We start from the raw sequence: 15,294 nt of genomic DNA, 5'->3' as shown, positions 1-15,294 counted from the left end.
TTTTAGGGTCTCTCTTTGCTTAGAGGACCCCTTTCAATATTTCCTGTAGAGCTGGTTTGGTGTTTGCAAATTCTTTCAGCTTTTGTTTGTCCTGGAAGCTCTTTATCTCTCCTTCTATTTTCAATGATAGCCTAGCCGGATATAGTATTCTTGGCTGCATGTTTTTCTCATTTAGTGCTCTGAATATGTCATGCCAGTTCTTTCTGGCCTGCCAGGTCTCTGTGGATAGGTCCGCTGCCAATCTAATGTTTTTACCCTTGTATGTTACAGACTTCTTTTCCCGGGCTGCTTTCAGGATTTTCTCTTTGTCGCTAAGACTTGTAAATTTTACTATCAGGTGACGAGGTGTGGACCTATTTTTATTGATTTTGAGGGGCGTTCTTAGCATCTCCTGGATTTTGATGTTTGTTCCCTTTGCCATATTAGGGAAATTCTCTCCAATAATTGTCTCCAATATACCTTCTGCTCCCCTCTCTCTTTCTTCTTCTTCTGGAATCCCAATTATTCTAATGTTGTGTCGTCTTATGGTGTCACTTATCTCTCGAATCCTCTCCTCGTGTTCCAGTAGTTGTTTGTCTCTCTTTTGCTCAGCTTCTTTATTCTCTGTCATTTGGTCTTCTATGTCACTAATTCTTTCTTCTGCCTCATTTATCCTGGCAGTGAGAGCTTCCATTTTTGATTGCACCTCATGAATAGCTTTTTTGATTTCAACTTGGTTAGATTTTAGTTCTTTTATTTCTCCAGAAAGGGCTTTTATCTCTCCGGAGAGGGTTTCTCTAATATCTTCTATGCCTTTTTCGAGCCCGGCTAGAACCTTGAGAATTGTCATTCTGAACTCTAGATCTGTCATGCTACCTATGTCTGTATTGATTAGGTCTCCAGCCTTCGGTACGGCCTCTTGTTCTTTTTTTTGAGATGAGTTTTTCTGCCTTGTCATTTTGTCCAGGTAGGATTTGCTTTCTCCTGCTGTGGAATTCCGCTGTTCTTGGTGACTGAAGTTGGTTTTGGATCGGTTTCTTGTTGATCTTCTGGGGGAGGGGCCTGTTGTAGTGATTTTCAAGTGTCCTTGCCGCAGGCGGAATTGCACCGCCCTTGCCAGGGGCCGGGCTAAGGAATCCGCTCGGGTTTGCTTTCGGGAGCTTTTGTTCCCTGAGCGCTTTCCGTAGAGTTCCGGAGGACGGGAATGAAGATGGCGGCCTCCCAATCTCTCGGCCCGGAGGAGCCGAGAGCTTGGGGTTCCGCTCCTCAGTGCGCTCTCAGAGCAAAGCGCCCAACAGTCCCGCCTCCCTGGCTTGCGGTCGCGCCTCGAGGAAAGCAGTCAATTGCTGGAGCTGGAGAAAGCGCCGGGTCGCTTTTGTCTCTGTGGCCTCCGGCCGCGCTCCGAGCCCACCCAGCCTGCGACCGGCACAAGGTAACCCCGGGCTGAGAGCTCACTCCTCGGCTTTGTCGCTGGAGCCGGCTTCCCTGCTCTAATACCTGCGAGCTCTGCGGCACTCAGACACCCCCGGTCCTTCCGTAACCCTGCGGGACCTGGGGTTATGCTGACCCTGCCTGGGTTTCCCCCCAGTTTAGCCTCTGGAGCGATGTCTCCCAGTGGAGCAGACTTTTAAAAGTCGCGATTTTGTGCTCCGTTGCTCCGCCGCTTGCCGGGTGCCAGCCCCTCCTCCCGGGGTCTATCTTCCCGTCGCTTTGGATTCACTTCTCCGCAGGTCCTACCTTTCTGAAAGTGATCGATTTTCTGTTTCTGGAATTGTTGCTCTTCTTCTCTTCGATTTCCCATTGGATTTGTAGGTGTTCACAATGGTTAGATAAGCTATCTAGCTGATCTCCTGCTACCCGATGTCGTCTCAGCCTGCTACTTCTCCGCCATCTTGACTCCTCCTTGTTTTTTGTTTTTAATAAAAGTAGAGACACACGTTGGCTCAACTTCTTCAGAAGTATTCCTGGATGGTCAGGAACATGCCCTGAGGCAGGAGAGAATGGAGTGCTTCGCCATGTCGTCTGGTGGAGAGATTATATTTTCAGAATCACATCAGTTTTGCATGCCAGCGTCTTCTGCCTCAGGCCTAAATGTTCCAGGTTTTCTGAGTGTGTTTTAAGGACTACTGAGGTAAAAGCTACTGATCAGGCACCCAGTAAGGTTTGTAAGTAGTGTGAGGGGAGACTCCCTGAATCTTAACAAAAATAGTGAGAGCAGCAGCAGTACCAAAGGGGTCTGTAAGGGTGGGCGCAGCCACGATGGATGAGCTGTGTGGGTGGTGGAAGGAGCCAGGGCCAAAAATAGAGCAGCCCGGGATGACAGAGAGCAGGTGCAGGGACAGGATCGCAGCCCTGGGGATGCCACACTGAATGCTGAGAAGACACAACCCAGGATCAATGTAGGCATTAGGCACTATGGACACAGTACATAGAGCCTAAGCTACTTTTAAGGGCCCATAAAAATGTTTTAATTTCAATCTCTCTTAAAAACAGAACCCCCAAAATGACTGTTAGAATAACAAATATATAACAATAAATCCAGTCCGGATTGTATTTGTCTTTATACCAACACAGTCATAAGACATGATTTTTAACTTTTTTTATGGAGAAAGGAGACCCTGAAGGCAAAAGTGTTAGGGCCTGTGAAAGCCATCATATCCCCTATACCAACCACTTAGGCCAAAGAAAATAAATGTGGATATGGGTGGGCTTGGAATGCTGGTGACTTTTGTGGATAGAGGTTTAGAGTTAAAGACCATGGAGATTGTTGGAAAAAAAAAAAATAGACCATAGAGATTGTTATCCATGACTTTCTCCCACCCAGTCTCCCCCCTCCCCACCACATGCAAAGTCTAGAAGGGTACAAGAGAAATGCACATGACAGATGCCACGGGCACAACAGTGATATGGTAGAATGAAAGACTTCCTAGAGTTCCTAGGATAGGTGATGCAGTAGTGTGCACCTGTCATCTGGCAAAACAATGCTGTGGAAGAAAAACAGGATGGTAGGGAAGAACTAAATGGAGGTTCAAATGGAAACATTCTTTTTAAATGCCCTGTGTCATTATTTTAAACAGAGAGGCAATTTGTTCACTGCAACTTGGCTCTCCTATTAAGGAATCAAAAATCACATTATTTCTAGCTACAAACAGATCCCTGAGGCAATAGTGAATTCATTATGATTTATGAATTCCACATATGAATCTCTAGTTAAGAGAATTCTGCCCATGCTTCCTAATTGTTTACATCTAAATCTGTGCTTCCTTCTGTATAATCACAGAAACAAGAATGGGACCAGTATGCCGAGATCTGGTTCTACTTGTAACACTTTTAACATTTAGAGAATATTCTGTTGCGGGAGGAGGATGGGCGTGAGTTGACTGTAACTCTGAGAGAATCAGCATGGCCTGAGCCCTCCTCTATGTTGGAAGAAAGCTACTGGAACACACAAAATGGGAAAGGACACAATATGGTAGGCAGGGATCACCGGCGTTCAGAGGACACTAGGAAGCATTGCTCTGACATTTTCCCAGGTTGGGAGTTTGAAGACAGCATGACACTTACCATGACATTTACCTTTCAAGTGAAAGAAGGTTATCCTGGCTCTGCACATGAAAGATGAGCCAGCCATCAGAAATTAGCCTTTTTTGTGGCCAGTTTCCTGCAGGAACGTTTAAGTCCAGGGTCCAGAATTTATGAGATATACAATTTTTCAGCTATATGCAAAACTGAATATCATTTCATTTCAAACAGTGTTGTTGAAATAATATCAATGATATTATTGCTTGCATACATGTATATATGAAGAAATGTATGTAATACATTCATAATTATAAAGTTGATGGTAGTTTGCCTATTCTTAAAACATTCATCCTAAAACACTGTTTACTCTCCAATACTGTAAATATGAAACATTGAGAAAATCCACGAAAATGTCAAGGTTGTTATTTTTATGTTTTATGCCTGCTTTTTCTCAATTTTTGGCAATAGCATGTATTAATTTTTAGAATTAGGACAAAAGGAAGTCTATTTTTTAAATTCATATATTAGATAATTTAGGGTTAGCTGAGATGTTTAGTATTGTAATCTTTTACTTTTCCCCTAACTTAGTATTTTTCCATTTCTTCTTTTGAATATCTCTAATGAAGACACTGTGGATTATTATTGATAGATTAGGAATAATAAACATAATTTTTAAATTACAATCTCCATAGTAGGAGTAATAGAATCTGTAACTAGAAAATTGCTTTTGAATGGGCCATGTAACTGTGGCATTGCATACTGTATTTCGTGCACCTAAAATTTATCTGAGGAAAATCCTAATAAAGATGTCATTTAATAGCATTGAGTTAACATTTAATAAGAATTAGAGTGATGCTACAACTTATAAACCTAATAAGATCTACAGAATAAAAAGAAGTATATATACATGAAATCTGTAGGTTAGTTTTCCACAAAGATAAAAGAAACAAAAATATTTTGTTCCCAGTATGTTCATGAGTGAAGTTATGGATGATTGATTCTTACTGACCATTATACACTAAAGAAAAGATTTTTCAAAAAGTTTACTTAGATCCAGACTCTGTGATTACACTGAGAAGTGGCTGCTTCTCAAAACCTAAGTGATATAAACAACCTGTACTTATGGTCGTCAGTGAGGACGACATGGGAGAGAAGGAAGCACATGGGCTGGGAGGCAGCTCAGCCACATACTAGCTTTGAGGCCTTGGCTAAATCACACCATCTCTGAGCCTCACTATCTACCTAGCAAAGATATCTTGTACCTCACAGAGCTTTCATGCAATCGTATAGGTAAAAATAGGTAAAACACCTAGCCAGAGTGCCTGGCATATAGCAGCTTCTCCAAATAATTTAGTTCCCCTCCCTATGAGACCAGCCTACTGCCAATACGTCCTCATCCAAAGACATCTGGTAGCTTCACAGCCTGAGAAGACCCTGTGATTTCAGTATTTTGTACTCTGTTGTTTATATACTATATTAACAGAGGGAGTGAGCCAAAATTGGGTTTTCTTAATAAACATTAATATCATTCACCATATTACCTGTGTTTCATTCATTTATGCCTGGTCTTATAATAGAAGTTCATAAAAAGATTATTCTCGGGATGCCTGGGTGGCTCAGTTGGTTAAGCGGCTGCCTTCGGCTCAGGTCATGATCCCGGCGTCCTGGGATCGAGTCCCACGTCGGGCTCCTTGCTCAGCAGGGAGCCTGCTTCTCCCTCTGCCTCTGCCTGCCTCTCTGTCTGCCTGTGCTCACTCTCTCTGACAAATAAATAAATAAAATCTTTTAAAAAAAAGATTATGCTCAAGAATTATTATTTGTTAGTACAGCAACCATTTATATATTTCACTGGGAAGGAAACAAAATGGGGATAAAAGAAACCAAGAAGTATTGAAGAATTCTTACAACAAATCACCAAGAAAAAAACAGAAATTTCTCCATATGGTGATGTTTTCCAAACCGTCAAAACCATCTCAAGAAATTCAATAAGGAAGTGGGGAAAGGTGATTTTGAAGTATTATTTGAAAAGAAATCGGCTGAAATAAATTACTGGCGGTGTCCCAATGTGATAATCAACTTGTAACCTTTCTCTGTTCTTTTCTGTTATTGCTAAGAATTACATAGAAGCATACAAGCTTAATGTAATCTAAATCCACTTAAATGCTTGAGTGTGTATTTCATTATTGCCATCTCTGTGTTGTTTCAGGTAATAGATTAATACTGAGTCTTCGGTGCGGTTATATTTAGAAAATTGTGCTTGATGTCTGGATAATTATGCATATACAGTTGTTAAAATGTATTAAGCCACTGACTTCAAAAAAGGAAAAAAACTTGTATGGGTGTATTACTGTAGGTCCTGTAGAGCTACTGATAAGCAAAAATGAATAGTTACATGAATTGCCAAATCAATTCTCAGCCAGGTTCTGAATTCTAGAAGTGTTACCCCACAAGATAAATGGACAAATCAGAAATAACACAGCTTGATTTTAAGATAGCAGGTGGAGGTGGCAATATGGTCTAAGAGAAATCTTGCTCTGATAGATGAGTGTATTCATTTGATTTGGCAGTGGGTTTAGACACTATATCTGGAACCATGGAGATGTCATTGTGGCAGACCTTCCCGTTCTGTTCTCATAGTGTACCACACTTGTCCAACAGTGAGGCTCATGGGGTAATAACTCAAAAGTCAAAAGGCTATAAAGAAAAAAAGTTGCTAGCAGGCACTAACATGGGTGTCATGACTCTTTTCAGGTAGTAGGTGTAACCTTGAAGAAAAAGTGGCACTGTCTTCAAAAAAGTGACCTGACCCTGGCTTTGGTGGGTTTTTCTGCAAGAAATAAAAAGCACCGCATGTGTTTATTATACATCCTTTCTAGCTGACCACTGCTTTGTTCTAGAGTTCAGCATGAAAGGACTAATTTTTATTTTGTTTTGTTTTTTGTTTTAGTGAAATGGCATGTCCGTTGCTAATTCTAGCCATAATAGTTGCACATGTGAAAAATATCTATATATAGCTCATGATTGGTAGCATTTCAAATAAATGGTATATTGAAATATTGACCTGAAATTTTTTGAGATGCTTATCAATTGACATTTTTTTTCTTAGCGCAAGAACAGATTCTGAATTATTATTATTATTTTAAAATTATACCTTGTAACATTAGATTTGTTCCTTTAAATATATTAGGAATTTAAATATAAGCATGCCACTTTGTTTATTGCTATATTATTAGAACTTCTTGGAGCATGGAAAGAATTCTTCACAAATGATTTTGCTCTTTTCAAAAAATAAACTGCAAAGATTTTTGTTAAAAACTGTATTTAGTCTGTAAATGAGTGTAGCTTTTAAAGCCTTATCACTTTATAGTATGTAATGTTTCATCCAAATAATTTTTATATTTTGAAAAAATGTTAAATAGTTTAATAGTGCCATAATAAATATTTTCCCAGAATGCAGAATTGTATGCATCTCTGTTTTAGGAAGTTCACATTGCTTCATAAAGAAAAAACCTGGGATTGTTATGCACCCCAATTTGTTATGCAGTAGGTCATTGTCTTTCTTTATCTTTCCAGAAGTCAGTTATTTTAAGAATTGCGGCCTTATAAACTTTTCAGAATATATATGGAAATTACTGTTATATGTGCTAAATAAAATCTCAGTAGTTGATACCCCATCGTGGAGATAACACATTATCATTCAGTAATGCTAGTTCTGTTAAGTCAAAACAAACTGAAGGCACTTCCAGCATTGTAAAGAGATTCACACATTTTAAAATCTAATAACTGCAGAGAAAGTGTTTCTTTGTTTTCATTAATAAAACCTGCCACTCATTACATTTTAGAAAGGCAATGCCTGAGAAAATAGACAGTTTTGCTTCCTAGAGTAAACCTACCTTCTAAATACTTAAACCCCTGTGTGAGTCCAAGATCGTAATATGATTTCATCCTTTTTTTGCTGCATAGAAACTATCAAGATTTATTAATCTCTGGAGTTAATATTGACCTTAGCTCTTAATTCCCTTTCAGATAACAAACCCCCATATGTCCATTTTTTTAATCTTTGCCTATTATATCCCTATATGCTACATTTGTATTTTAAGTAGATTTAGAACACAGATACTCATATGTGCTTCTTAGTATACAATTGTTTCTTTGGGGAGGCTTTGCCCAGAGACCTGAGAAAATGGAAGTTTTCATTTTTAAAATGTTTAAAGAGTATTTAATTTTTACATAGTATAAGATGTTTCTAATTGGGTTATGAAGGTGATATTTTGTTTTGTTTTTTCCATCATTCACATCTACTCACAAAAACTTTAATAATCCAGTAAACTAAAAAGACAGAAAGCCAACATACCCCTCTATAGTCCAAAATTATGCTTGTATGAGACCAAAAAAATGTGGGGATATATGTATCAGTGCTTCAGTTATTTATCATCCTTTATTTATACCTAGATTCTTTGGGATCCTCTAATTAAAAGGCATTTCTAAAACCCTATTAAAATTCTTTGGTTTCAAAATCATTGAGAGTTGAAAAATTTTTCACCAAGATCATACCATCTCCACAAAATACACAAGCTGGGTGAATTTCTGGGATGTTAGGCTGTTGAAGAATTTTTAGAAGTTTTATGATACTTTTACTCTTTTTATGCCCGATCCACTAAAAAATGACAGAGTCCAGGGACCACCCAGCAAAATCCCTCTGGGGGAGTCAGACACTGATCCTGATCCCTATCTCGGACTCCTCACTGTCATGCAAAACATTTAAGGATGTTATAAGAACAGTTAGTAAATGAACTAGGCAATCCGTAGTGTTTTTAAATCAATACTATAAAAATTATGTTCCTGCCATGTAAATTGCCTTAAAATATATTATACATATAAAATACTATGTTAAAATTAAATATAATATGTCAGCTGTAAAGGTGGAAAAGTAGCTAACTAAAAGTTCACAAATAATCTCTTTTCAGATTTTGTGTGTTTTCTCCTCAGCCAAAAGCCTCAAGATTCACTTGCAGCAGCCTACCTCTTCATTTATGTTGGATTGCTCTTTAAACATTAGAATATCTTGTAATAATAAGTTAAAGATTTCTCCTGACACAAGTCATTGTTGATTTCACTGTTATAGGGAAAAGGCTCTAGGGCGGCAGATAAGGCTGTTGCCATGGTGATGAAGGAGATACCGAGGGAGGAGTCTGCTGAAGAAAAGCCCCTCCTAACTATGACATCACAGGTGGGCAGACCCATAGGGTTCCTGTAGGAAGCTGACATATGTTAATATATCAGACATTGTGATTTTTAACTAGCAAAAAAAAACCAAAACAAAACATTAACTTGAACCAATTTTTAAAAAACACAGTTTCAATGAAACAATTATACAATATAAAATGAAAACCAAAATTGCTAAAAAAAAAAAAAAAAAAAGGAAAATTCCATCATTTAGTTATTTGTGGATGTTAATTTTCATTACTCAACTTTAGTTTTAAAAAAATGTATGTGCAAGTAAACCATGTTGCTACTTTATAAAGGAATCTTGTTAACAACTTTGGGAAAGAAATAACAATTAAGCTAATGGTACATTTGAACAACAACCAAAAAAAAAAAAAAAACAAATTCCTGTGAATAAATACAAGTTCTATGGTATACATATGTCAGTTTACCAGTAGAATATCTAAATTTTCTTAAATGTTAAATATATTTATGTTGTGACTATGCATACTACATATATGTCTATACATATTTATGTGGATAACTAATTTACAGGAATGAGCCAGAAGTCCCTGAGTCCCCATGCAGAAAATGGCATTTGTGACCTCTCTTATACTTAGTGACCTTGACAACAAAAATATCATCTCTATTATAAGCGCATGAGAGCCATTTTCAGCATTTGTTATAACAAGTATAGAAAAAAGTTTGCATTTGTATGCAAAGACACGCTGAGACTGTGAATCCTGTATGTCCTCAGGGACTTTTGAAACACCCTGTAAAATCCACATAAATATGTATAATATACTCATCACCACTCTGTGGAACTATCAGTTTTAAATTCTTAAATGAAAAATATTTTTACTTGCATTTATCTTATAATTTAGATTAGATTGTTATCTTAAACATTTCTTTTTCTCTGTAATGCAATAGTAAATGCAGTGATTCAGTTCCAATTATATGAACATGTCTAGAATTAGAATCATGTCCATTTACAGTCCTCATGAAAGGCATTTATATCAAAAGCTAAATTATGGCAACTTATTTTTAGAATATCATCAGATCACATCTCCAGCTGCTGCCAACATGTGTGGTTTTAGTTTATTCTAAACACTGTGTTGTAAGTAATGAAAATCATAACAACATACAACAATCAAAATTGAATAATAAAAAAAGTTATCAAAGATTCCTAGGACTTTGGGATAAATTTTGTATTGTGAGTTTTTTATCCATAAAGAAGAGATGCTTCTTCCCAATCACGCAGAGTAGTAGTTAGAAAGAAATTTCTTTGTATTTACCAAGGTCTCCATTCCCTACATAATTTATTTAGTAAAACATATACAGTTTTACCTTGATCTCCTGGCCTTTGTAGAATCTGTGTCCAAAATATTCAGCTCACAATTCCTCAGGTAAATGCTATGGGAGGTGAGAACTAGTTGGGAGTTCTTGGTTAATGATAGCTATGTTCATCAGTAGATAAGAGCTACCCAGAATCTCCATTGGCATAGTGGTGCTATAACATATTCAGAATATCACAAGTTAGGACAGGCTCCAGCACCCAGTTTAAGTTTTCCTTAAACTGTGCATTGTTATGTGCTTTCCAGTAATCCCTTCCAAAGGTCCAAAATTGCCATTATGACCTAAGCTTGAATTTAAAATTTAATGCAAAATAATATTTTTTATTTTTTAATTTAGAAAAGAAATTGTGATTATTACCGTTTTTTCATATTCAGAACATTTGTGTGTAGCAAGTTCCTTCTTTAATCCCTGTCTAATGTTGCATTGACTGTTTTTGAGGTACTAGTTACAATTTTACTGCATGAAGATTATGTAATGCTTTCTTTGATGCATCATCTTCTTGTTGCATACTGGGTAGTTTATGAATCAGCAAACAGAGTTCTGATTCATAAAATGTAATGCACCTGTTGTGTTGATGATTTTATGGAATTAATTCAGTGACAGCTGTGATACAATTATTTCTCAGTCAAATGCAGCTTTATTAGTTGACATACTTTTTCCACTGTACACAAGTGGCTTCTTCCCTGCTATGCACCAGTGGCGTGCACAAGCCAAAAAGCAGCAGAATGATCTGAAAAAGTGAGTACTTCTCATAGCAACCATAGCATCCAGTCTGTGCACCATATCACATTCTTACTTGTTATCTTGTGTGAATGTATTAGTGTCTTGAAATATGTTTGTCCCAGCATCTCCTATAAAGCCCCTTATGACATAGTACTACATACTACTGAATACATTGACTCATCTTCATCACTGGTATGTCGAAGCCAGCTGCTCAGTCATAGATTCCAGATATGTCGGAAGCTACTTGCTGCTCTCGCAATAACGTCCTTAGGACAGTCATAACTGGTTAAATACAAAATAAGTTCTTGAAACCCTGGGTTCGTAACTTGTTTAATAACTGTTCGGTCAACAGGTTTTAAGTGTAGCATAGTTTATATTGAAGCATTTTTTGTATTATGTGATTATTACAATCACTTTTAGTGGGATTTAGCCAAACATACACCAGTGAAGTCATGTATAGTATGCTGAACAGATTGAACTAAAACAGAAGAGTTGGCCGGGTGACCTGAATTCAGAAATTTCTGGGCCCCTGAAAGTTGCGTTTTGTTTAATTCAATTATTAATTCTGTATTAACAAACATAGGTCAAGCACTTCATAGAAGCTCAGGGTAATGCTGTCCTAGACTAACACCTTAAGTCAAGCAGTATGTAAACAAGTTCTGCATTGATGAAAGATCTGAAGGAAAAATAATATGCCCTCAAGTCTTTGAAGGAAAACGGATTCTCTAGGCCTGGGCTGTCCAGCACAGGAGCTACTAGCCATACGTGGCTCTTGAGTGCTTTGGGGCTCCCAACAATTGAGATGTGCTTAAAGTGTAACATACACACCCGATTTTGAAGATTTAGACCTAAGAAAAGTAACATAAACTATGGCATTAATAATGTTTTATTGAGTACATGTTGAAATGATCATTTTTTGATACATTGGGCTACATAAAATACATTCTTAAAATTATTTTTCCACAGTTTCTTTTCAATTTTTTTGAAGTGGCTACTAGAAAAATTTAAATTATCAGGTTCTCATGGTAGTTCTATTGTACTGCACTCCTCTAGACTGTAATAAGTTAATCCAATTTGAGGATAGAAGGATCAACTATGTGCCAAAGAATTGATTGTGTCATAAAAAATTATTCTTCTTTATGAGAATGAAATTATGTTAGCAAATTTTTTTTCTCATAAGGAACCATCAAAGTTTCCATTTTAACCACATCCCCTGGTACTTCTTTTTAGCAAGATACATCCCATTCATTTTTTGTTACATAGCATAGTATCTTAAAACTATGTATTTCAGATGTCTTCTTGCTAAGTGAATTTTTTTTTTGCAAGCTCAGCCTTTGTGTTTCTATCTGTCCCCACTCCTTATACGTTGATACTGAAAATATTTTTGTGTCTGGTAAACATAAAAAGAATAATGTCCTTGATTGGAAAAACGTTCTTAAGGCTACTAAATATAACCTTGTTTGGATTTCTGTTACCAGCCTGAAACCCACTTGCCTCAGTGTTGGTACTGCCCAAGCTGTAAACAGTAATATCTGTTCATTTCCCCACGAAGAGATTCACATTTTTAAGTCTAACTTTTCTGTTGAGAAAGTAGTTATAGTCGGTAGACATTTAGATCAAGTCAAATAGTTGAAAGTGATTACATGGTTATCCTTTACTGGAAGTGCCCCTGGGACCCATATGTAGGAACATAGGTAGAAGGAGGGGAGCAGAGCAGAACCATTAGTACTATTACCAGCTCACAAGAAATTAATTCTGTCAGATGTCAGAGTTACTATATATGACAAAACTCTCAAAGTATGAATACTTAAAGGAAGCATGCTAATGATCTAGTGAGTCATCTTGTCTTTTCAATGGATTGAGTCAGTTAACAAAACTTATCATTAGTTTTGATAGGGTCACTATTTTGATGGGCATTGCACAAATTTCTAAACTTGTATAGGACTAATAAAGCCATAAACAAGTAGTGCAATTACAAAATTGTGAATGAAAACCTACTTTAAAAATGACACATTTTAATCAACAAGTTCATAAATAATAAAGGAATTTTCAAAATACATAAAGATATATTTATTAAAATTATATATATTTTACATAGGAAAAAATCTTCATTTTTTTCTATTATTTAGATGAGGTCAGAGACATGGTATATCATTACCAATTTTTTAGGTCAACAGTTCAGCTATAAGATACTTGTCAACTGTTTTTCAGCTTACTAGCTTCAGTGTTTTAACTTTTAAAATTATTCTTTAAGTACTAAAATGTTTAAAAATAAATACAGAATATTTCACTCTAAATCAAAGCAACAGTTTGAGATCATCAACCTGGAGTGTAGACGTATGGGATAATGAGTTATTACCATTTACAGACCTTGTTTTATCATGTAAAATGTATTTTGGTTTGGATTTAATTCTTAGTGATAGAAGTTATCGCAAACACTTAGCTCTATATTTTTTAATAAAACACCTAAGCAGTACATTGTTTAAAGGTAAATAAACATAGATTAAAGTCATAAACTATATAAACATACACTGGAGTTAAGTAACAGGCAGTATTTAAAGGCAAAATACTCTACTTTCATCTTAGTTAAATACTCCCCTATAGTTTAGATTACATAATTAATTTAAATTTTTAACACCAAAATTAGAGAAATTCGAATTGAACTAAGGCAAATGCATTTTTAGATAAAGTTTTAAAATAGACAATAATTTATTAAAGCTGGATGTGATTGCCTGCATTCTGCTCAATACTAAACACAGTATTGATATAAAATAAGAACTAATTTGGTGACTAATATTAGCCATATCAACTGACTGGTCTAAGTCATAAGTAAATCGAAGGCATTTGACTGAATATTTCATTCACAACCTATGATTACAAGGCAAGTGTAAAGGTTCAATAGTCAGTTGAATTCTGGGTGACCAGGAAACACCTCCATGCAAGTACTCAACTATCTTCTTATTCCTGCAGTTTCCCTTAGTTTCCAATGCCCACTGATCATATAAGGGTTTTCCCTCGAAGTCTTCAAATTTGCATCTCTGATTTAAAATCCCTGAGTGAGGAAATAGTGTTGTCTTGAAGCGTCACTGGCCTTCCATTTGTACTGGTCCATTTCCTTCTTCCAAGGATGGTGTGGGGCACACCTATGCCCTTATTCTTCACATTAGGCTTTCACTCTTAGCATCCTTGACTGTTTGGTAGAAGACTTGCATTTGGAAATGAATCTTTAGGTAACTCTAGGTTTCCAAATTTTTAAATAATGTGAAGCTAGGGGAAAACGGACTTAGATTTATGGTTTAAAACCTGCCAGGAAATTGGTCGACATTTCTGAGGACTACCGGCCTCTCTGTGAATTGACCCAGGATGAAATTGAAGATGCTCATGTAATCATTCTTTTGTACAACTCACCATTCAGTTTGACTATGAATCAGTCAGTATTTATTAAACTACAGCTCTGAGATACAAAAGTTAACTGGATAAGATCTCTACCCTCAAAGAGGTCATTGTCTTAGAGGAGGGAAACAGGTAAAATTGAAGTCTAAGACTGGGTAAAACCTAGGAACATGAAGATGCCGTAAGAAGGCCCTCACTGCCTCATGCTGAAGAAGGTTCCCAGACCTTGTGCCAGTGGAATGGGCTCCTGAAGAGAAGTGAGAATCTGTCACCATTAGAAAGGCTTGAACTGATTTAAATATTGAGATGAGGAACATAAGAAATGAAAATTTTAAATGTAAACCAAGTGAGGAGACAAAGGCCCTAAAAACTAATCAGGTGGGTCATTTTAACTCACATATGATAATCTGATTGATCCAAACTGAAATCACTCTAACTTAATTATTTGAAAAAGTGGAAACGTTTTGACTCACGTTTTATTATTTTTATAACATCAATATACTCTGTACTCAAAGGATGAAATGAGGTAAGTTCATAAAGCATTTTCAAACTGAAGGAAGTAATTCTAAGCAAAAGTCAATAAGTCATATCCTACCACTAAATAAGGAGAGAATAAATGGCATACAGTTTGGAAGCAAAGCTGAGGGGAAATCTTTGGGGGATTCAGCTCAGTTTGCAATTGTCCTTTATGACCTAAGAGATTTACTTATTCTCAGGTCACCATAGAAAAACCATAGATTTGTTTGAAAATGAGGAGGGGGTCATGTGAAAAGCTATTCCTATCTATACAAATAAAAATAAAATAGGACTTGGTCTGGCTAAAATAATGATTCCCAAATTCATCCAGCTGAAGACAGAATTCAAAATTGGACTGCTTGAAACAGATATTTTATATCCTCAGTTTCTGCAAAGTCACTGTCCCATTTGGTAGGCATTTATTGATCCCCTCTTACATGAAAACATTCTATTTGAAGTTGTGAAAGATATAAGTATGAGTAAGATTTAGCCTCTGACCTCAGAGCTTATAAGAAACGGTTTCATGATATTTCTTGTTTTATCTTCCATAGCTCCATCAAAACCAAAAACTTTCAATTCCCAAATTAGCTTTCCCTGCTA

At 36.5% G+C, this 15,294-nt stretch overlaps 1 protein-coding gene across 7 annotated transcripts in view; it reads left to right on the top strand.

The window, feature by feature from the left end:
- PEX5L (peroxisomal biogenesis factor 5 like) overlaps nucleotides 1-15,294 on the top strand; it is a gene marked incomplete at its 5' end in the record, with an annotated part of 167,614 nt that overhangs the window by 67,111 nt on the left and 85,209 nt on the right. For 3 of the 7 annotated variants that reach the window (XM_080818806.1, XM_080818803.1, XM_080818804.1), the window contains one exon: nucleotides 8,627-8,731. The exons of 2 other annotated variants lie outside the window; for them this stretch is intronic. In XM_080818806.1, the coding sequence (XP_080674932.1) occupies nucleotides 8,627-8,731 (105 nt within the window). Of the gene's footprint in view, nucleotides 1-6,252; nucleotides 6,319-8,626; nucleotides 8,732-15,294 lie in introns of those variants that run through there. 2 more of the 7 variants (XM_080818802.1, XM_080818808.1) reach the window with 2 other exon arrangements.

Source organism: Martes martes (assembly GCF_963455335.1).
Source record: "Martes martes genome assembly, chromosome: 1".
NCBI classification, from domain to species: Eukaryota; Metazoa; Chordata; class Mammalia; order Carnivora; family Mustelidae; genus Martes; species Martes martes.
This window is presented reverse-complemented; position numbering and strand designations above follow the sequence as displayed.